The sequence below is a fragment of the Diadema setosum genome, chromosome 15 (genome assembly GCF_964275005.1).
Source record: "Diadema setosum chromosome 15, eeDiaSeto1, whole genome shotgun sequence".
Taxonomy (NCBI): Eukaryota; Metazoa; Echinodermata; class Echinoidea; order Diadematoida; family Diadematidae; genus Diadema; species Diadema setosum.
In genome coordinates this window covers 5,169,692-5,194,192 of record NC_092699.1, presented here as the reverse complement: position 1 = coordinate 5,194,192, position 24,501 = coordinate 5,169,692, and the positions used below count along the sequence as shown (strand labels likewise).

Sequence of the window (24,501 nt, the reverse complement as noted above, 5' to 3'; positions counted from 1 at the left end):
GTACATGTAGGTGTTGCTAGGTAACATTGCCTTAGTTTTCTTCTCTGCATGTCACGTATTCTGTAGTGATGCCAGGAAGCATGTTTATATGCTTCTGAGTATGACATCACAAAAGAAGTTTGCTAAAGCTGCCATCCCCCTCAGCCGAATCATGAGCCGAGCTGTGATCGGACCAATGCCTACAGAGGATCGGACTTCTTTGGACTCGGGGGAAATGGGCCAAAGCGTAAGCGCTAAAGAGGAGTCGATAGCGTAGGTTTCTATAGGAAATTTGCTCCGTGCGCCGGCATACACATTTGACTAAAACACCGGGACCATGTGCCTTTAAACTTCACAGCATGCTGTTTCCAGTGCATGATCTGTGTATTTGCATTTCTGCGCTTCTGAAATATTGGGAATTTTGTGAAGGAGAATTGCTGTGATATTTTCATGTTACTTACAAGTGAGGAGGATGGGTTTCAGAATTAATAGTTGACATTCCCTCATTTTTGTCAGTTTCCAATGAGCGCATTACAATGAACTTGCCATTTCCCTGGAAAGTATAGTGTCACTGGGGCGACAAGACCTCGTATCTACAAAATGTCAAATGTTCAGGAGAGCCAAAAAACATGGCGGCCAAAGCACTATAATAGCGAATGGGAAAGCCTTTCCTTTGACATGCCATGGTGGCTTCATATTTGGAGTAAGACAGTTGAGATTTGAACAGGACATCACTCAACTCATTATTTGACCATTAATCCGAAAAAGTCATTTCCACCAAAATTGCAGATATAATACAAGGTCTTGTCACCCCAGCGATGATAGATTCAGTGGAAAGTAAAGGAATAAACAGCTTTCTGGCCTACATGTATTTGTTGCCCCAACAACCCAGCTCACACTTGCCTGCCCTGCATCAATTTTCTCACTCCTCCCAGGGAAAGTAAAAAATGTGGCACATTCAATGTATGTTGATCAATAATAAACATCAGATGGGAGGCTCGCTAATGCTGAACTGTGTACAATGGCAAACCTTTTCCTTTAATATTCTATTTTTATGGATGATGATATCTACAATGTACATGATTATATCAATGCAAATGACATTTTTTTTTTTCACTTTCAGTGTTCTAAATAAACATATCCTTAGAAGTCTCTAAACATTCTGTCATCAGTTTCAGTTATACAATGTAGGTGTCAGTCATACATTCAAGATTTATTCACCCTTGACCAAAGCTTGTGCAAAAATGCTCAAAATGATGCCATTTACTTAGGACCATCTTCCATGACAAATACAAAGGAATTCTACAACTATTTTCAAGTATAAAATGTGACCCGCTACAACAAAAAGGTCCTAAAGTCGCGCACGGTCGAAGCCGTGAAAATCAAGTTTGAAGTCAGAGCATTAAAATTGGTCAAAACTTACGATTTTCTGATTTTGATATATTATTGGAGTCTAACATGTCTTCTATCATCTGTCGAAATTTTGAAGCAAAATGATCAAAGGAAAGACTAAAAAATAGCGTTTTTCTGAGCCATGTTTTTTGGCGTTTCAACGAAGCAGAAACTGGTTCGAAAATTTGGATTGAGTGTCACAGATAGGTTCCGCCCCTAACAACGACCAGAGTGATCTCATTGGTCAGTTTGCTGCTTGCTGCTAACCGAAGCGTGAAGCTCGCACACTGCCCAGTCGACTGGTGCGTGCGGGCGGGGTGCGCTATGCTCAGCCGCTTCTCACATCCTGGTCTCTGATTGGTTGGTGAGGAGACCGCCAACGCTGATGTGCTTGAATGAACTCTTCGGGGGTTGCTAGGGCTTACCTTCTATTGTCCAGAGGTGAAAGCTGATTTGCGTGTCCGTTGATAGCGATTGCCTCGAAAGGAAGACTTTTAGGGCGCTTTTCTCGAAACAGTGATTTTCCAGACGTCTCGACATGCTCTCTTTTAAACATCGATATCTCCGCAGCCGATTATTTTCATAAAATGTGTTATATATCAATCTAAAGCAGAAATATTAGGGAATTATATCATGCAATTTTCAAATAATCGACCTCGCCCGACTTTAGGATCATTTTGTTGTAGCGGGTCACAAATGTTATAATAGGCATTATTGTATGAACCAAACTGCACAATATTTGTAATCCCCATTTGACACTGCTCCTTCACAGTTACTCCAATCCAGTGGAGGAACTAAAATACACTGTAGCGTAGCATCTCTATAAATTTACAGCTCCATGAGTTTACCTGCTGGGTACTTAAATACAAGATAGAAACTCCATTGTTGACTTTGTGTAGTACATGTTGTGCATACCTTTTTGCTGTGAATATTGATAGCTCCACTGAGGCCCCCACCAAAAGGGAAATCAGAGTTGGCCAAGAAGAGAGAGCGTTGGGTGACGTACAGGTTCTCGGTGCGAGATGTGGAAGGACACAATGATCTGATCTCCAGCGTTCACTGCAGCGATGGCATCATTCTCTCCGGCAGGTACAGTGTACAAAGGGATCAGACGACTGTTTACTTAAGTTTTCTGGTATTTTTCTGATTATCAGAAGGAGTGATATAGGCCGAGAACGTTTTTAGCAAGTCAGTATTAAGAAAATATCTCTTATTGAATAATGTTTAAAGGACAAGTTCACCTTCATCTACACATGTGGGTTGATTGAATGCAGCAATATTAGTAGAACACATCATTGAGAGTTCGAGGAAAATCGGACAATCCGTTCAAAAGTTCTGAATTTTTGAAGTTTCTGCCCACTCAAGACTGGATGAGAAGACTACTAAAGCTTGTGATGTCACATGAGTACAACGCTATAAAGAAAGAATGAAGAAAATTCAACATATTTTCACTTTTCTCGCATAACAAAAGAACACTTGACTTCTCTCTTTCAGAAGGCAGGGGGAATAATAATTACCCTTAACATATGTCAGTAACAAGTCAAAGAAATTTGCACTGTATTCAAAAAGTAAAGTTCTATGAAATTCTCTTTTTATTTTCTTTATATCGTTGTACGCATACATGTATGACATCAGGATTACACTGTAGTAGTCTTCTCCAGCAGTGATTGCACAGATACTTAAAAAATTCATAACTTTTGGATGGATTGTCCGATTTTCCCCAAACTTTCATTGATGTGTTCTACTAATATTGTTGCATTCACTCAACCCACATGTATATGAAGGTGGACTTGTCCTTTAAAGATAATAAAAAGTTTTGGTACCTCAAAAGTGTCCTTGAAATTCCTTGTCTTAGTTTGTGTTTCAGGTTAACCCTATTCTAACTGGGGGGGGGGGGGGGGTCAAATTGACCTCCCCCTCGACGTTTCGCGCCACGGGTCCGCAACGCGCAAAGATTTTGCCGCGTCGTTTCATGACTTTTTTCATTTGAGTCTCCCGCATATTTTGAGACCAAATTTGCGACGTTCGGGTACACCGTTCTGAAGTTATGCAATGTTTTGCATATATGCATGTCAACCCGAAAAACGCTCGAATTCATGATTTCGTGTGCAAATCCAATGCAAACTGTGTTTTTTTGTTTAATTGATATAAATTAGATTATTTCAACTTTTAACCATTGAAATAAATCAATTCTAATGTAGATAAGCTTGAAAAAGTGCCTCCAACAAATTTTGGCAAAAAAACAATAGAAAACAAAAGATCGAAAAAACAATAAAATACATAAGAAATTAACAAAACAATAAAAAAGAAAAGAAAATGATTTTGATTGCGCTATTTTTTTACTAGAAAATTGTTTGATGTGTCTTGAGGAACTCTGACACAAAAATTAAATAATCCTTCAGTCTTTTTGATGGAGTTATAGGTGAAAATATGATTTCATGCGTTAATTTGCGTAATTAATTTATTAAAAAATATGAAATCAAAATTTTTCTATTGTATGACCATGTAATCTTGTAGTTGACATCCGGCTCTGTGTTCACGCAAAATTTTGCGGCGATCGCGCGATCGGCGGCCGAGATCTGAAGGGGGGGGGGTCAAATTGACCCCCCCCCAGTAAAAACTTGGTCTCAAATAGCCCAGTTAGAATAGGGTTAAAGTACCTTTCATATAACTAACACTGTGAGACTTACTCGCCCCAAAGTGCTCTCATGTCTTAGTAATCATGCAATTAACTGCGATCAGCAGCCCCATACGCATAGCGATTAGCAGTCCCATACGCATAGCGTAATCGGGCTTCGCATTGTAGCATTCACGATCATGACAGATTTAGTATCGCAGGGTAAATGTCAACTTAAAATCCCATAAATTCTTCAATTTGAAGACTTACCAATTAACTTGAAGTATTGAAAACAGGCTTCGGGCAACGTTTGGTTCTGCCTATAGTCCCTTTCTGTTCGAATTGATGACTGAATGTGACTCGGTCGACAGGACCTTAGGAGAGCTACATACAGTACACTGAATACTACAGCCAGTGCATGCGAACACATCACATGCACACAAATTTCAAATCCATGAACGGATAAGATGTTTGTGTGCGCATGCGCTGACCATGGTATCCAGTGTATGTAGCTCTCCCAAGGTCCTCTCGACCGAGTCACATTCAGTCATCAATTCGAACAGAAAGGGACTATTGGCAGAACCAAACGTTGTTCGAAGCCTGTTTTCAATACTTCAACTTAATTGGTAAGTCTACAAATCGAAAATTTTTTTTGGATTTTAAGTTGACATTTACCCGCGATACTAATTCTGTCATGATCCTGAATGCTACATTGCGAAGCCCCATTACGCTATGCGTATGGGGCTGCTGGTCGCAGTTAGCTATGCGTACAATGGGCTGCACGCTGCTGGTCGCAGTCAGTGGTTTCGTACAATATTTATCGACGCTGGTCAGCGTCGGCTCTGGTACGAAACCATTATTGCATGATTACTAAGACATGAGAGCACTTTGGGGCGAGTAATTCTCACAGACAACGTACTTTAACATGAAACACAAACCAAGACAAGGAAATTCAGGGAAGCTTTTGAGGTGCCAAAACTTTTTATTATCTTTAAGCTATTCTCAATAAATCCTTTATTAGAAAATGATAACATATGTAAACATTACTTCTGTAAAAATTGCAAAAATGTAAATTGTTGAAAGGACTGGCCTTGGCTAGCCTGCTTGCTATTGCTAGTTCTTTTTACCAACTGTACAGTGTAGTGTTCTTTAATTTTTTACTTTTTCATGTTTGTTGTCGATGTTTGCTTGGGAATCACTCATTCATTCATTCATTTCATTTCGTAACTTTGGTGATCCTATGTGACCCCTAAAGCAGGGTTAGAAACACTTTGGCTCAAATGACACATTGAAGTGCGTGACATCCCCACGACAATATAAAAAGGAACATAAATATAAGAAAGTTTATGCACATGCATTGTACAATGTATCCTCATGTGTGAAGGCTAGCATTGCTGTTTATTGCCTTAATCTGATGATTCCAACAGTGTTTTGTTTATTACTATGTTTTCTTCTTTAGTACTTCTTTACACTCAGCAGCAGTGGAGATACTGGTATAGTGGTTGATGTGCTCGATTCTTGATGACAGGATCTTTGATTCAGATCTCATCAAATGACTGCCCCTGTTCAGCATCTATAGATAATTCTACACCTTACTGTTCCTCTATTGTGGATATTTAAGTAAATCAATATTTTTTTGCCTTGAGCATCATAATGTGTTGAAATCTCAGCTGTGTGACTGGAGTTTTTAAAGTACAATGCAAAATGTCAAGAAGCACTTTCAGTCCGTCCCCATTAGCCAGAGCAAAATAATCATGTTGTAATGTGAAAAAAAAAGGGAGAAAAAAGATTGAGATGTGGTATAATGTCAAATCACCTTCTCAACACCAATCAACCTTTGTTAAATTCCAACTCTCTATCTAAAACTTTCAATCATCAGTCGGGACACAACTGTGAAAGCCTGGGATCTGAGCACAGGAGCGGAAATATGTAATCTTGGTGGACATAGTGGTGCAGTGACTTCTGTCTATCTTCTGTCCAGGGAAGAAAGCAAATCTTTAGGTAAGTCTTTAGGGTTTTCTTTTTCAACATCAAAATATGGTACACATACTTGTCACAGCTGAATGATATTTTATATGAGAAGAAAAAAATGTAAGGGGTAAGATTGAAGCTATCTGGAATCTGTGTAAAGATTCACTTTACTAAAAAGGTCTTTAAAAAAAAGGCATAGTAAACTTATTTTCTTTTGGTATTATAAGGAATATAAAAGCTAAATATACAAAGGGTGGATATTCATTCAATTTGGCAGTACTTCAGAGTGTATCTAGTTTAGATATAAAGTAGTAACTAGTTGTACTTCATTTTACATTTTTTATTTCATTTGGAGTGAGAGTTAATAGCCATAAATTGAAATGATTTCGGAGACTGTTGAAAGTAGCAGAGGACTTGAGTGTCATGAGTTTGAAAGCAAATGAAAATGGCTTTTTGGTTGCGTTGTTTCAGATACTTTGATTTTGTTCCACCAGGGGGCCGTTTCATGAAAGTTGTCAGCCCTGACAAGTTGTCAGTCTCTGACAATCACCATGGTAACAGTCAGTGACCACAGATTTTGCTGAAATTGTCAGAGACTCACAACTTGTCAGTGCTGACGAAATTGATGAAACACCCCCAGGTGTCTTCTGAATGATAATGTCATATCAAAATAAATCAAGATATAGGTACTCCTTGCTTTAGACGTTGGCTTCATCAATGTGTAGTCCTTGACAAAGGCCGTGCTACAGTTGTACATGGGCAAGATGGTATTGTAATAGATACAACCAAAACATGCATTATCATAACAGAAGAAACAAATTGGTGTGAAATGTAAGCCTAATTACTGATCATGAATAATTTATTATGTATATTTAATAGTTGCATATCATTTTAACTACAGCCAGTCACTTTGACCTGGATGAAGCATCGTGTCGGATTGCTCTCAGCTCCTCCATGGACTGCAGTGTTCGGGTGTGGGACCTAGGCTTACACAAGGAGATTTTATCCATTTACACATACAACCCTGTCACTGCTATGGACTTTCTGCGTGCAAATTCCTGCGTAGTGACTGGATCAGGTAAGTCTAGTCTTTACCATATGCCAGTATGTTACAGCTTATGTTAAACTCTGTCCTTTCTAAACTGTAATGAGAGCAATGTTTTGGAATCATTGATGGTAAGGAAAGGAAATACCTCAGAGATGCAGTGATTGCCTGCTTTCTTTTCTCCGTATATACATATGTACACTTTGTAATCATGTGGTTACTTCAATATTTGATGCATGCTATGATGAAGAAATAGAATCCTTACATGTTTTCTGCTAACAGTATGTCCTCCCAGGTCTTCCCGGCCTAGTTGGGGTTAAAAGGCAACTGCCCATTTGTATTGCTTGCCTGACGGTGAGTTTTGGTTACCCTTGGCAAGTGGGTGAGTGGGTTTTGCAGCATCCGGCTTAAATCATTCTCATTCATTTGTTGTCTCTAGATGGGGGTAAGGTTGAGATGTGGAACATCCAGTCTGGTGCAAATGAGTTTTCTTCGTTGGCCCATGAGGGCAGTGTTACCTGCATCAAGGTGAGAGTCAAAATAGTTCTTTGTAAGTTTGTGGCATACTGTAAAAGTGGAAATTCTCACAGTGGGGAAATATTCATGCATTGTGCGCAGCCAGAAAATAGCTAAAAAATAAAAAAAGCACACAAATATTTTTGCGTACATTATATACCGCTATGCAATGTTTTGATTAAATGTAAGTAAAAACATGCACAATTAATCTTCCTTGGTAGAGCTAGAAAAATTACTCATGTGAGAACATTCTCTTTTACAGTACAGCCTTTCTGTGCATGTAGAACATGTTGACAAAAAGCATACAATTATACTCATGTAACATACAAAACTGTACATGTGCACCAGATTGTGTACAGTGAAACCCCGTTATAACGAGTTCGGTTATAACGAGGAACTGCTTATAACGAGGTGATCGCGTCGGTCCCGTTTTCCTTTGCGTGTAAACCTATGGCAGAACGAATCGGTTATAACGAGTTCGGTTATAACGAGATTCCGGTTATAACGAGGACAATTTCGGTGCATCATGATAAAGAAAAACATATTATAAGCAATTTGATCGGATATAACGAGGTTCCATTTCTTGACTAAATTGCCGCTTTCAAACACGCGACAAACGAAACACTGAAAACCGAATTCACGCTATCCACGTCTTTTTCCGTTTTGCAGGGAACCATTCCTTCTATGTTTTCTTCTAAATCACGCGATAAGACACAGGAATGCCTTCCGATGTTCCTACTAAATCAAACATAATCATTCGATTTTCTTTTCCGCGAGATAGGCGTGCGTGATATTAGGGCAGACCACACCGCAGCGAGAAAAAAAAAAAAGAAAAAAAAAAAGATAACGCATTCAAAAACTTTTCATGTAGCGACACTTGTGGCCAAAAATGGACAATTGGAATGCGTGTGCAACTCATTATTATATCCTTTCCATTTTTAGTTCCGACTTCCAGTTCTTTTGCTGCTTAGCAAATATGAGTGTGGATGATTAAAGCCGAAACAATTAATGAAATCATCGCGATCCCGTCGGGTGACAGTAGCGTAAAAATAGTTGAATAACGCATGTTAACCTCCTTAATCGGTGTTCAGAAAAAGAAACAAACGCATTTATTAATTTGAATAGATCTGGATTTGTTCATTATCATTTAACAAATGATAATTTAAATATGAGTGTATATGATTAAAGCCGAAATAATTAATGAAATCATCGCGATCTCGTCGGGTGACAGTAGCGTAAAAATAGTTGAATAACGCATGTTAACCTACTTAATCGGTGTTCAGAAAAAGAAACAAGCGCATTTATTAATTTGAATAGATCTGGATTTGGTCATTATCATTTAACAAATGATAATTTAAATATGAGTGTGTAAGATTAAAGCCGAAATAATTGATGAAATCATCGCGATCTCACCGGGTGACAGTAGCGTAAAAATAGTTGAATAACGCATGTTAACCTACTTAATCGGTGTTTGGAGAAAGAAACAAACGCATTTAACAGTTAAAGGATGTACAAAACGCGAAGAGATTTTCGAAAGAAAATAAAGAACGCATTTTTAATCCCGTCGGACGCAACGATCATACATTGTATAAAATTACAGCCGAAATGATTCATGAAATTATCGAATTCCCGCTGGGCTCCAACAGTGTAAAATACCTCTCAACGCATGTATGTTACTCTGAAATTATCGCGAGATCTCTCGCCAGGTGACAGTAGCGTAAAAAATAGTTGAATAACGCATGTTAACCTAAATCAGAAAAAAGAAACAAACGTCAGAGACTCCAACCCAAAGTACCTTCTGATCTGGAGATTCTCCCGCCGGAAACCCCTAGCAAACGGGAGACTCAAAGTTGATGTGTGCGAAGCGCGAAATTCCCAGGGTTCTAGATGCTCTCTGGTGCTATCTAAGACTTATTTTTTCAACATACGATAGAAATATGTAAGAAATCCTTTCCAACGGGAGACAACGAGCCAGGGCGGGAGAAATTAAATCTCAAACGGGAGAACGGGAGATTTTGCAAATTTGGGTTTTCGGCAGGAGATCTCCCGTCGAAAACGGGAGAGTTGGAGTCTCTGAAACGTATTTATTAGTTTGAATAGATCTGGGTTTGTTCATTATCACAATTTTAACACTGCATTTCACAATGAAGATTTTTCTTTCTTTCAGAATGGTCTATGAGGTACAGATTGCGTAAAAAGGGTCACAACGTAACCTTCCACATTCAATCCTGTCGCATATTTTTCAAGAACGGATGTACAAAACGCGAAGAGATTTTCAGAAGAAAATAAAGAACGCATTTTTAATCCCTTCGAGCGCAACGATCATATATTGTACAAGATTACAGCTGAAATGATTCATGAAATCATCGCATTCCCGCTGGGCACCAACAGCGTAAAAATACCTCGCAAGTTATGGTAAACAACGTCTGTATTTTACTCTATTTGCGCTGGTGTTAGGAAAAATTAACAAACAAGAATTACAATAAAGAATTATCTCATTTCATCCCCTACTTTTTCGTCTAATTCACAAATAATTTCCCTTTATTATCTCAATAATAATGATCCATAATTGTGTAATAACAATGCAAAGGATGTTCTTAAGTTTCTTTCATTGATGGGTATATTCCGATGTCGTGCTTATGTTTTTCTTTGTTTTTGATGCGTACGGTTATAACGAGGTACCGGTTATAACGAGGTAATATCGCCGGTCCCACGGACCTTGTTATAACGGGGTTTCACTGTATAGTGTACATGTATATCTCGGGTCAGAAAAAGTTGCATCACAAAAATAGGTGAGGGCAAGATGGCAGAGAAAAAAAAATGAGTAGTTTTGATGTGTTCTGCAACAAGAGTGTAATGAATTTTGCCTTTTCTTTTTTTAATTTCGGAGTTTTGCCCAACAAATGTTCAGCAGTGAAAGTGTTATTGTAGACAGTGTCTTTGATCTGACACCTTTGTACTGTCGAACAGATTCACAAATAATCACTCTTTGCATTGTGTATTTCTTTTTTTTTTCATTTGAGAAATTACCACAAACAGACCAAAGCAACATACTTGTTTCAGTCTGTGAAAGTTCAATCTTGCCTTTTTCCTTATACAACCCAATTTTCACTGCAGACAAGAAATATGATTTTTTTTTTGTGTCTTTTCTTTTCTTGCGTGTGTTTGTGAGCTTGTGAATCTGATGTCCTTGTAAATCATGCAATTATGGGTGACAATGAATTTCCGCAGCTAAACTTCAAGTACAGGACACACTGTTTTCTACAGCTGTATGTACTAGTTTTGCCTTGTAATTATACAAACAGTGTACTACGTACTGAACTTACTGAAGCGCCAGATCTGTCTTGGTAGTGAACCAATGTAGTGCGGCTAGGGTAAGGGGGCTATTCGCCCTTGTATAGTAACCCATTAAGTCTGATTATTAGTATTTGAAAGAAAGCTACCAAGGTTTTTTTATGCCTCCGCCACGAAGTGGTGCCGGAGGCATTATGTTTTCGGGTTGTCCGTCCGTCCGTACGTCCGTCCGCTTTCGTTTACGCGATAACTTGAGTAATATTTACTGAATTTTACCAAACTTGGTCCAAGTATGAAGTATGATGGGGCAATTATTTGATTAGATTTTGGGTGAAATCGGCTAAAGGTCAAAGGTCAAAGGTCAAGGTCAAATCATGAAATTGTATCCGTTTACGCGATAACTCAAGACTGGATGGAGCAAATTTCACCAAACTTTGTTGGAGGATGATGTATGATGGGACAATTACTTGATTAGTTTTTCAGTGAAATCGGACAGAGGTCAAAGGTCAAAGATCAAGGTCAAATCCTAAAATTTATCTGTTTACGTGATAACTCAAAACTGGATGAAGCAGCTTTCACCAAACTTGGTCCAAGGATGATGTATGATGGGACAATTAGTTGAGTAGATTTTAGTGACATTGGCAAGAGGTCAAAGGTCAAAAGGTCAAGGTCAAATGCTACAAATGTTGCAATATCCCCCATATCTATGCAATGCCCAAAGGTATTTTCTTGAAACTTGGTGTGGACATGTACTACTGCGTAAAGATTCTCCAGAGAGAGTTTCATGTCATAAGGTCAAAGGTCAAAAGGTCAAAGGTTAGGTGAAAATGTTGCAATATCACTTTTCTTGCAAATGGTTCAATGTATCTTGGTGGAATTTGGTACATATGCATGTACTGTCTGGCAGGGATTATCTAGGGAATTTAGGGGTCATGGGTCAATAGTCAGGGGTCAAAGGTCAAGGTCAACTCCTCAAAATTTTACTATTTCCCTCATATACTAGTATATGCAATGCTTGTATTATTAGTTTCAAAACTTAATACATGCATTACCTAATGGAAATTCTCCGGGAAATTTCCAGCCAGAAGGTCAAAGGTTAAGGGTCAAAGGCCAGGTTTCAATGCCCCCCCCCAAAAAAAAAAAAAAAAAAACACACACACACACACACACAAAATCTATTTTGTACCATCATCACACTCTTTCTTCATACCTTGGAAATTACTCAATGCATAAACTTCCCCAAAATTCCCCAAATATGTGTACCTGCACTCTTAGAAAATTATACCAAACCCAGTTCAAGACATTTCTGACAAACATGTCATTTCAATATTTGGCAGTTATGTGAAACTGTCATGGATCACACATTGTGAAGACATTGTACTATACGCCTGTTGGGAGAATCATGCATTATGGCGGAGGCATCAGTCGCCATAGCGACATTTCTAGTTTTTTTCTCAAACATCATTTAAGGCAATCATAAAACTTGTAGCATTTGAAGTGGGGAGCACTTGAAGGACGTATTCTTTATGTGGGCAACCAGTAAAACATGTTTATCGAGTGAAATACATCCAGAATTAAAAGTGTGTAATTTGCATTTACCCTTTTTATTCTCAACTACACACTTCATATGCCATTTACAGGATTTTTATTTTGGCAAATTTTGCAAGTCGGGGGCTATTCGTCAAATTTAAAACATGAAAATATTGACGCTGATCTAGAAATGAATATAAAGCACAGGCATACATTTCCATATATTGCTGCACTCCATGATGACAAATTATACAGCTTGTGAAATTGTTGAGAAGTCTGGATTTGTGAAAAATTGGACTTGCTGAATATGTAACACATACTTTATAGAATGAATGATATTTGGGTGTTCTCTTGCAGGTCAAAGGTGAGAAAGTGGTGACAGCTTCTGAAGATGGAGTCATTAAACTCTGGGAACTTAGAGACCAGTCTCTCCATGTCATGTTTGAGTCAGAGAATGTCCACAACCAGTTGGGCGAGGGCGCCCTTGTGCAGAGACCAATCACCTCGCTGGGCATTGCAGGTGACTGTGTGTACTATGGGGACGATGGGACCAACGTTAAGGTCCTTGACTGGAGGAACGGTGAGCTCTTAATTGATGTGTCATTACTCTATCCTCAGTAGTAGTTTCTTTTTCTTCCTGTCACACATTCCATTATATGCAGACTAGCTGTGGATGATCGTGCAAGTACATGTACTGGCATATGTATGAATGTGACCCTGCATCACAAAAGCAACAAAAAGTCACCAGACATGAATTTTTAGTTAAGGGCAGATTCTGAAATAGCAGACTCTAAGCTTTAAAATAATGTGTAACTCAATTCAAATAGACTCTCCTAATCTACCTAAATATTGCAAAGAAAGCACACACTGTTGAAAAGTGTGAACTGAGAAAAAAGCTCTGAAGTACAGGGTCTATTCAAGCGCTTAACCCGTTGAAGACGGTTTGATTTTGCTACAACACGCATTTCCCATAGACACCTGCCCGAGTATACTCGGGACTCGTCCTCAACGGGTTAATCTTTCACCAAGCCGTGCTAGCTGTGCGATGAATGGGACAAGAAACAGGATGTAAACCACAGGAACAACGACAATGAAGGGATTATCAGATTAAGCTGAAAGTGAGCATGCTCTATTAACTCATTCTGTTCGTGATTAATGCCAACTTTCAAAGCAGTAGCTTTATCCTTTCAAAAGCTATCAGTATTGAGAGTTGAACGTGGCGAGCGTGCAAAGGATTTTCAAGATGTGAAGAGCCCTCTATTATTAGACAAAGATGATATCATTTCTTTACAAAAAAGAAAAGGTTGTAGAAAAACTGCTGAAAACACACTTTCCCATTCATTTTATGATCCCAAACATAGGAATAAAGTAGAAGAAGAATAGCTCTTTCAGAAAAATATGAAAAACTGGAGACTGACTTGAGTTGACCCATTTCACCTTTTTTGATTCCTCGCATGAAATCAAGGGGTGTGACTTTTTTTTTGGTTTTGTGATGCACGGTCACATACAAAATGTACAATTCTCGTAGCTGAACATACATGACTATCTGTGGAACTGCTTGTATTTCACCCCTTTTTTCACAATAGGTTGAGAGATTTGGGACAGAATTTGATCAATCTGCACCTAAAGAAAACATGCTTTAAGCCCTGTTTTAACAGCACTTCCAGCAACAATGTCACAGCAACTTTGGGAGAACAAAATTCCTCTAGAATTCCAGTATACCTGGTAACCACAGGAGAGAGCAAGGGGTACATTTTTTACAGACTCACATTGAAAGCCTTACCCAGGTAAGTTTCTATGATCTATGAAGGGGGCTGTGTTTACTGATGCGACTACCCCACCCACCGGCCTGCACTGTGTGTCTGTAAACAAAATGTTGATACAATCAGTGATCAGGGGCCCGTTTCATAAAACTTGTCATCAGTGACAACTGCCACATTTCTATGGCAAATTTGCTCTCAGCCAATCAGATGCAAGGATTTCAGTAGCTTGTCACATCTATGTCAACTTGTCACTGATGACAAGTTTTATGAAACGGGCCCCTGAACTACCCGGTACGTAGAGATCAGTGGTTACAGTCCATGCACGTGATTGCGCACAGTGTACCAATCATTCTCTGTCTGCAATCTTTCCCATGCACATTGAGTGTATCAAAGGAATGGTACTGCAGTTGCATTCTAATAGGAGAGTTGCCAGGGTAGCGTCGCGGTAATGTCGCGGCAGTTACCTTTAGCTGGCCAGTGTAAAATTTGGCACTGGAGGTTACTGTGGCAATGTCCAGGCAACGTTTTGCTACAACTGGTTTAGCAGGCAAGGTGAAAAAAGATTACCGTAACGTTACCCGGATGATGTCATGGTACAATGCAACTCTATAGTTTGAAATGCTCTGTTAAAACAGGGCTTAAAACACAGTATGTTGACGTTGTCTCTCTATCTTTCTTTAACCCACAGCTACTGTGACAAAGCTAAGGAACCATCTTGGAGAGTTTGGGAGCACGGATGCCATGCTGCTCACAGATGATGTCTTTCTCTTCTCCTCTTACGACCTGGATAATGGTGTTGGCTCCATCAACTGTAAGTTGGGAAGATGGAACAGTTCAGACTTAGTCCAGATTTAGTAAATGGAGATAAGGGTGTGTGGGTAATGTGAAGTGCTGTTTTAAATACAGATGCAACATAAATTACAGTGATATTTCAGTTGGTGTTGTTTTGGTTTTACAAAAGAATTAATCCTTTAATTCTCTTTTTTACCTTCCCAATTAACGCTCTGTGATATTTTCACTTAGACAATTGGAAACCAAGAGTTATTCTGTCATATGATTTCTTTTGTTTTGTGTATTTTTTTAAATTTTATTTATTATTATTATTTTTTTGCGCTGCTGTACACTGGGTGCAATATAATGCATGTATTTTGGACCCCTACACAAAGTTGATTCACCGATCCAGTGTTTGGCATTGGGAGCATACGCGTTCAGTCACACTAGCGACTTCTAGTACCAACTAACTGTTAGCAGTCAGTTTACGTTTTTCCACTCCAACCACTAATACTGTACTGAAATGACGACAGGATGAACAATTGTACATACATAATTGGTTTAACACCAGCAACAGTGGCAACAGTTTTCATTCCAACATGTATCAGGGATCATACTCTGCATTTTTGAGTTGTACAGTGCATTCCCGTGAATATAATGACCACAGTTTTACCCAAATTCCTGTTCAGACAAAGTTAAAATTTACGACGCAATATTATCTGCTCTGTGCTTTTTTATTGTTTTTCTTTTGTTCGGTTATAACAAAATTTTCATATAACGAAATAAAACTGGCAATCTCAAGGACCTCATTATAACAGGAGTCCACTGCATTAAGATTTTCTTTTGATCCCTGCTAGCAGAAACAGAAAAAAAAAAATCCATTAGGAAATGTATGGGAATGTCCATTAACCTATGATATTTCTTTCCCCCCCCCCCCCAACTTACCCTCTACACGTACAATGTTTGTCATTTTGACTTGGACAAAGATTCTGCCTGGATCGAAAGCTGAGGCCCCTTTTGATTTCATTTTCTTTTCTTTTTTAAATAGTTTTCTCTTCAGATAATCAATACGTGGGGACGCTCTCTGACCCTGACCTGAGCCGCATTGAGACCATCTCCTGCCCCAACACAGACAACTCTCACAAGTGTTTCATCACGGGGGGACAGGAGCTCAGGATATGGAGACTCGTGGCTGGACAAAGGTAGTGACTGTAAATGTGAAGCTGTTGCCTCGATTTGTCACTTCCAAACAATGAGCTGTACTTTCAACATTTGTTTTATGATATTTGCAATAATTTGCTGTAATAATACAGTCAAACCTGTTGATGTATAGCAGCCACCGAAGGAAAACCAAAAAAAAAAACCAAAAAACAAAAAGAAGTGGCAGTAATAGGCAGGTGGCCGCTACTGACAGGTTTTTTAACATGCCTTTTTTTTCGGAGGGAATTGTTTGTAGTGGCCATATACAGGATGTGACTGCTATAGACAGGTGGTCGTTAAGACAGGTTTGACTGTAATATATCGTGTTACAGCAGTGAGCTGTACAATTAGCCTTTTGCCTTACAGCACTATTCACTGCATCACTATGAAATAAGAAAGGCATTTCTACAGTTTGTTTTGTTTTGCTTTTTATTTTTGCTCTTTGTTGGTTTTTAATAGATGATGAGGAAATAAAGCTGATTATTAAAAATGACTTTTTTTTTCTTATTCACTCAGCTCACTACTGATTCTGATTACTTTGTCTTTCTGAGTTTGTTTGTTTTTTCCCAAGAAAATGACTAAAAGTTACAAAGTCCCAACAAAGTTGACCCTTTAATTTTTTTGAATGAGAATGTCACCCTTAATTATGGTTTAAAGCAGTAGAGTTGCATATTGTGTCTTGGTAGGTACATGCATCTATTTTGTGCTGCCAGTATAAATGGTTCAAAGTAGAGTTGCATATGATGTGTTATCATGGTAAGTGCATATACATCATATTTTGTGTGTAAGCACACAAAATCAAAAGAGTTCTGATGGCATTATACAAATCAAGTAATCATTTCATAGCTCTTTTATTGCACCTACTTTGCTACAATGAGGTAAGGTTGAAATAAAAATTGGAAATGCTAATTGCTGTTAGTTTGTGAAACTTGCCACCAGTGTCAATCATTTCATTATTGAAACCCTTGACAGTGCCGGCGATGCAGTGCACGTGACCTTTGACCCAACTTTCACCCTACCGACAGAAGACTCAGAGGATGACTCCAGCGAATCAGAGCTGAGCAGTGATGAAACGCTATCAAGGGGATCGACACGAGGCTCGCATCGGCGGTCAAGAAGGCGCGGCAGTAGCACTTCTGAGCAGCAGCCGTCATCATGGTATTCATGGTGCTCAATTATCTAGGCTGATTAAAAGACTTCCATCTCCAGTTTGCTTTTGTATCAGACATTTCTAATATCAGCAAATGGGTAGATGTTAACTACAGTACTTGATAAAAGAAAGATGTCGTAATTTCTCATTGAGGAAGTAGATTGGTAGGTCCCATTCACTCGCGCTACTTGTTCCAGAGCGGCTTGTCAACCCATTCAAAACGTGCAGAGAAAGTTGTAGAATTCATGCTAGCCAAAAGTTGCAAGAAATACGCAAAAAATTAATGTGACGCTGAACACTGGCACCAGTCCGATGGTCCCAGACCAGTATAAATCACCGTCAGACTAATAACTTTTTAGGAATTACTTGATTTAGTAGTCTGATATTACAGGTAAAATAACAAAAAATAACATTGTTGGGACCAGTTGAAAAAAAAAAAAAGTATTGGACCAGTAAATTTAAGGTTCAGACCACTAGGAAAAATGGGTTAGCATGCAGCCCTGATTAATGTACCGTGAGCATTTCCGCATTTGTAGTAACTGAATTGCAAATTTGCTTTTTATTCCATCATTTCAAAATGGTCAAGTCCAGCTTACAGGTTCCAGCTTTTCAGTTGAGCTGGCTGTATGCTTAGATGCAGTGCTTGCCCTTGGGTACATGTGTGATGTACTCTCCACCTTTTCTAGTATTCAGCCATATTGACAAATTTATATGTTATGTGGTAATTATTGTCTTCCTTCGTGCATGTGTCCCTACTTTAAAAAAAAAAAGGAGGAAGTTAAATGGTCTTGCCAAACTGATTTGATAATTGATTGCAACACAATGAACAATGAAATTGTAAAGTTGCTCTTAAGCTGCAAAGGTTCAATTTCTGTAATAAGAAACTTGTTTTTTTTGTGTGTTTTTTTTTAGCTTTCTTTGTGGGGCGGGGTAGTAATATAATGTCCACTTAGTAAACAAGTCTACAGCCTTCACTAATCAAATTTCTTAATTGTGACTGCAAGGTTTTTGATATAATGTGTGATAGGTGTGATTGTTTAGCAAAGTACTGCTGAAAGAAGATGAGAGTTTTTGTTTTTTTTTAATTTGATGTTACAATGAGGAAGAAATTTGATGTTTGGTTGAATTGGGCAATTACTTAAATTGGTTTTGGCCTTCGGAAGAATTGAGGTATTTTCAAACCATTCACACTGATGAACCAGAATATCAGGTGATCGTGGAAACGACCTTTGACATCGTATAAAGCCCTCTAATAGTTTATGATCGCATACAGTATGTTTCTTTTGGCTCAGTGCTATGTTAGATACATTGTACTTCATCTCACAAAACCTGGTTCACATAAAGGGTAAGCAGTGGTAAATTTTATACACACTGCACCAAATAAAAAAAGAAGAAAAACCCTATGGTTGTTACTGGCATTGAGTAATGTAGTTATGAATCCACTCAGATACCTTAGCTTTCTGATTTTGTAAGTGGTTAGGGGACACACCAAAGGTTTAGATTTACAGATATTCATATTTGATAGTCGTCATCATGTTATTAAGATCCTGTGCAATATACAGTTGTATAAAGTCTCTTAATTGTTATCAAAGGCACACATTGTCAAAAATCCGCTAAGCCCTTTTTACACTTGTGTTTCTTAACCCCTTACTTTCTCTGACCCAGGACTATCGTTAGTCCCATACCAATTTTTTCAGCTTTTTACTCTCGCCCATTAGTCCCGTACTAAGCTCTTGTCCGGGGCTAAGGAGAAAATTGACCTTTTTACACTCCCATTTCTTAGTCCGGTACTTTTCAAACCACATGAATATTCATGATTACGCTGTGTACTGTACACGTACACACACGCACCAGCAGCACTTGATTACCTCGTTTCTGATTGTTCAGTGAGGGTCGGACTTCATCTCCGTCGCTTAGCCCAAGATTAGTTTTTCGTTCTGTTTACACTCACTTGCTTGGCACCGCAATTGCGATGCTAACCCTGCTATTTTGCAGGGCCAGATAGTACGGGATTAAAGTGGGCTAAGGATAGTCCCGTACCAACGGTGGGGCTAAGGCCCCCCCTTAGCCCCACCGTTGGTACGGGACTAAGCAAAAATTTACAAGTGTAAAAAGCCCTTTATAGTTTACATGGTCAACACTTCTTGCTGACACTAAATAGAGTTTTCAGTTTATCTGTAGTCACTGACTGATGATGGTATGCCTGTCCAAGAATTGTTGACTCATCTCGTCAACTTTTCATCATTGTATGAATTCTTGGCTCACTGCTGCAATTCTTTCTAAAGCCCTGTTTTAGCAGACTTTACCCTCATGTAGCAACGTCTGGAGAACAAAATTCCGCACCTTGGGCAATAGGGAGCTTTAGATTTGTGGCGCGGACATTTGAGACGACACTTGTGTTGGACGTTTTTCTCTTTCCTGCGTCGTGTTGAAAAGTAGCTCTAGATTATGCTAGGACCCAACCTATAAAAGATAATATTGCGCCCCCATATGATCGGTGCATGAATTAGCTCTCTATTTCATGAATTGAGCGGATGTAAAAATAGCCCAGAACGCATAGTGAAAACTCAGCGACCCGAGCTATAAATAGATTAACTTTGATAAACGATTCTGTGCATGCTCAGAATAGGGTTTTTTTCCCTCTGAACGTCTTTGTGGCAAAAATTTAAAGCTCCCTAATAAACTGCAAGAGAGAGCAAGTGGTACTGTTTTAACAGACACACTTTGAAAAACTTCTCTTTTTAGGTGTCCGTAATAACCTATCTTTTCATATACTAAGGGCGTGTGGTTACAATCCAGGCATGTTATTGGCGAGCAATGCGTCATTCTGTTTGGACTGTTGCACATGCGTGTGGGGTGAATCAAAGGAATGTTACCGTACCACAGGAGCACTTTATTAGAAGGGTTGTCAGGGTGATATCGGAGTTAATGTCATGGTAATTACCCTAGCTGTCTAGGGTAGAGTTTGGCACAAATTACTGTTACGACGTCTGAGCAACATTTTGCAGGGACTGTGTGTAACTGTTGAGGACGAGTTCCGAGTATAGACAGGCAAGCCTCTATGAAAAATGCGTGTTGCAGCAAAATCATCCTATCCTCAACAGGTTAACAGGCAGGGTAAAAAAGAATTATCTGGATGCTACCAGGATGCTACCAGGATGTTGCCGCGGCAACTCGAGTTTGACAGGCTCTGCTAAAACAGGGCTGTAGAGTAGCATGCAGTGTATACTGTACTGGTAGGATTATAATACATGTTCTTGGAAAGTTGTACCCCTTTCATATTGGCATCCTCGGATGTCACGCCAAACTCCAGCCTGGGATGAACATGGCGTGACTGCCCTCCCAAATTCTTATGTAAACACGAGGTACTGCCCGTGGTACCCTTTCATACTGATCTCGAACACGGCACAAACTCGGCACACGTTCCTATAGCAACCCGCTCGGGACACGGTCTCGTGATTACTTGCGGCCATCTTCCCGCGCCTTTTTTTATGAAAGCGACAGTCTGGCAGTCCACCAAAATGCCAAAACTACAATTTTTTCCGAATGCATTACAGCAATACTACATTTTACAGCTGACAGCAATAAGTACAGTGTGTGTATAGCCACTTATGGCAGTCAGTAATTACTAGCGCAGACTGACCCAATTCTAAGCAGGCGCACCTAATTGCCTTGTAATTTTACACGTGAAATAAGTGTAAAAATTGTTGAGACATAAATAAAACATTAACTCTATTATTTTGTAGTCAACATATATTTTTTTTTTTGTATTACTTTATCATTCATTGTTCTTACAAATTTGATATCTTTGCAAGTCAGCAAACAATGTGCTATGGCATACATAATACTGGACAATATTATTTGTTCATTGACAAAGCACACATGTGAAACTGTTTGCTGTATACATACTACAGTGAAACCCCGTTATAACGAGTTCGGTTATAACGAGGAACCGCTTATAACGAGGTGATCGCGTCGGTCCCGTTTTCCTTTACGTGTAAACCTATGGCAGAACGAATCGGTTATAACGAGTTCGGTTATAACGAGATTCCGGTTATAACGAGGACAATTTCGGTGCATCATGATAAAGAAAAACATAAGCAATTTGATCGGATATAACGAGGTTCCCTTTCTTGACTAAATTGCCGCTTTCAAACACGCGACAAACGAAACCCTGAAAACCGAATTCACGCTATCCACGTCTTTTTCCGTTTTGCAGAGAACCGTTCCTTCCATGTTTTCTTCTAAATCACGCGATAAGACACAGGAATGCCTTCTGATGTTCCTACTAAATCATTAAACATAATCATTTGATTTTCTTTTCCGCGAGATACGCGTGCGTGATAATAATTAGGGCAGACCACACTGCAACGAGAAATAAAAAAGGTAACGCATTCAAAAACTTTTCATTTCACTTGTGGCCAAAAATGGACAATTGGAAGGCGTGTGCAACTCATTATTATATCCTTTCCATTTTTAGTTCCGACTTCCAGTTCTTTTGCTGCTTAGCAAATATGAGTGTGGATGATTAAAGCCGAAATAATTAATGAAATCATCGCGATCCCGTCGGGTGACAGTAGCGTAAAAATAGTTGAATAACGCATGTTAACCTCCTTAATCGGTGTTCAGAAAAAGAAACGAACGCATTTATTAATTTGAATAGATCTGGATTTGTTCATTATCATTTAACAAATGATAATTTAAATATGAGTGTGTATGATTAAAGCCGAAATAATTAATGAAATCATCGCGATCTCATCGGGTGACAGTAGCGTAAAAATAGTTGAATAACGCATGTTAACCTACTTAATCGGTGTTCAGAAAAAGAAACAACGCATTTATTAATTCGAATAGATCTGGATTTGTTCATTATCATTTAACAAAATAATTTAAATATGAGTGTGTATGATTACAGCCAAAATAATTAATGAAATCATCGCGATCTCGCCGGGTGACAGTAGCGTAAAAATAGTTGAATAACGCATGTTAACCTATATACTTAATCGGTGTTCGGAAAATGAAACAAATGCATTTAACAGTTCAAGGATGTACAAAACGCGAAGAGATTTTCGAAAGAAAATAAAGAACGCATTTTTAATCCCGTCGGACGCAACGATCATACATTGTATAAAATTACAACCGAAATGATTCATGAGATTATCGAATTCCCGCTGGGCTCCAACAGCGTAAAATACCTCTCAAGTTAACGGTAAACAACGCATGTACTATGTTACTCTGAAATTATCGCGATCTCGCCAGGTGACAGTAGCGTAAAAATAGTTGAATAACGCATGTTATACCTAAATCAGAAAAAGAAACAAACGTATTTATTAGTTTGAATAGATCTGGGTTTGTTCATTATCTCAATTTTAACACTGCATTTCACAATGAAGATTTTTCTTTCTTTCAGAATGGTCTATGAGATACAGATTTGCGTAAAAAGGATCACAACGTAACCTTCCACATTCAATCCTGTCGCATATTTTTCAAGAACGGATGTACAAAACGCGAAGAGATTTTCGGAAGAAAATAAAAAACGCATTTTTAATCCCTTCGAGCGCAACGATCATATATTGTACAAGATTTCAGCCGAAATGATTCATGAAATCATCGCATTCCCGCTGGGCACCAACAGCGTAAAAATATTTCGCAAGTTATGGTAAACAACGCCTGTATTTTACTCTATTTGCGCTGGTGTTAGGAAAAATTAACAAACAAGAATTACAATAAAGAATTATCTCATTTCAACCCCTACTTTTTCGTCTAATTAACAAATAATTTCCCTTTATTATCTCAATAATAATGATCCATAATTGTATAATAACAACGCAAAGGATGTTCTTAAGTTTCTTCCATTGATGGGTATATTCCGATGTCGTGCTTATGTTTTTCTTTGTTTTTGATGCGTACGGTTATAACGAGGTACCGGTTATAACGAGGTAATATCGCCGGTCCCACGGACCTCGTTATAACGGGGTTTCACTGTAGCATGCACTCGCAGTTGTGTTTTAATCCGAGATTTCCAGTTCCGGTTGTATGCCGTGTCCGTTCATATTGACAGCGTCTAGCACAAACATGGCACGTCCTCTGGTCTAGCACGAACTTCACCCCTTGTTCATCCACTGTACATGCTGTGTTCACGCCGAGTCGAGCTTTCATATTGACAGCGGTCTGGGATGAACACGGCACGTCCTCTGAAGGACGTGCCGTGTTTTTGGCCAATGTGAAATGGGTATTGGTAGACATGCCGTTTTTTGGCCAATATGAAAGGGGTATTGGTAGAGATCCTTGAGAATGATCAAGTGTCACATGAAAGTCCTTGAACCTTTCCATTTTGTGACTTTCAAGTATATGGTGTGATGTAAGAAATCTGTTAATATTTCATGAGAGAAAACACAATATAAATTTATGAAGTGTAATGCTATACTTTTTCAATTTCAATTCTGATTTTCATATTTCTCGAAAAAAATACATCAAATATAACAAAATTAAATGAAATACATGATATCCGGCAAATAATTAAATAAAAACATATAGTGGGCGATCTATGAAGCTTGAAATCTGTGAATGAATGCTAAAGATTTTTGCCTTGAGATAGTCAGTAATTTGATATTTTGTCATAACTTAAATTTGTGTTGTTTGCAATCAGTATTATCAGATGTGTGAAGAAGACTGTTGTATCTCATAAACTATTATATGGAAGTAATGCTGCCACATAAATAAACTGAAATAGCTCATAAAAAGATGAATTATACTTCCTCTCAGTTACAAATTGTACATCCTGGCAAATAGTTTATTTCCTTTACCTTCAAAGACTCACTATTTTGTCATCAAAGATTTTTTCTTGTGTGCTAGAATCATCTGTGATGACATCATAGTTGGGGACGTTTCCAAAATTCTTAATTACGGCAGTTTGTATTTTTTAGGAGACTCAAGAGTACAGAACTGTTGATTTAGTTTCCTACAAAGTAAAAATTTCTAGCTACTGGTATGATGTACAGCTCGGTGCATTAGGCTAGTATAGTCTGTAGATTTATATTAAATATAAATCTACAGACTTTACTAGCCCAATGCACCTTCTTTTTCCTTCTCAAGTTGTTACACATTTTTGTACTATGTGGTAAAATCATCTGAAAATTTGGATTTCCATTTTTTCTTCCTTCAAACAACCTCAGTATCATCCTTGTGATGTACAGTGTATGTAAAACCCTCTATTATGGATATTCCGGAAGGAAGTGAATGTTCCTTGGCTAGGATAGTGTATGGATACCCA

At 38.5% G+C, this 24,501-nt stretch overlaps 1 protein-coding gene across 1 annotated transcript; it reads left to right on the top strand.

Annotated features, from left to right (window-relative positions):
- Positions 1-151: 151 nt before the first annotated feature.
- Positions 152-17,261, top strand: LOC140239198 (uncharacterized). Its single transcript, XM_072319079.1, has 10 exons — positions 152-252; positions 915-919; positions 2,310-2,460; positions 5,868-5,989; positions 6,861-7,037; positions 7,444-7,532; positions 12,702-12,924; positions 14,796-14,918; positions 15,927-16,083; positions 17,051-17,261. Exons 1-10 carry the CDS (start codon positions 152-154, stop codon positions 17,259-17,261), a joined length of 1,359 nt encoding a protein of 452 aa, XP_072175180.1.
- Positions 17,262-24,501: the final 7,240 nt, after the last annotated feature.

Coding starts and splice junctions, on each gene's coding strand:
- LOC140239198 (XM_072319079.1), top strand. CDS start 152: ATGAGCCGAGCTGTGATCGGACCAATGCCTACAGAGGATCGGACTTCT. Junction 5,990..6,860: donor GGAAGAAAGCAAATCTTTAG/GTAAGTCTTTAG, acceptor TTTTAACTACAG/CCAGTCACTTTGACCTGGAT. Junction 16,084..17,050: donor CTCGTGGCTGGACAAAGGTA/GTGACTGTAAAT, acceptor AACCCTTGACAG/TGCCGGCGATGCAGTGCACG.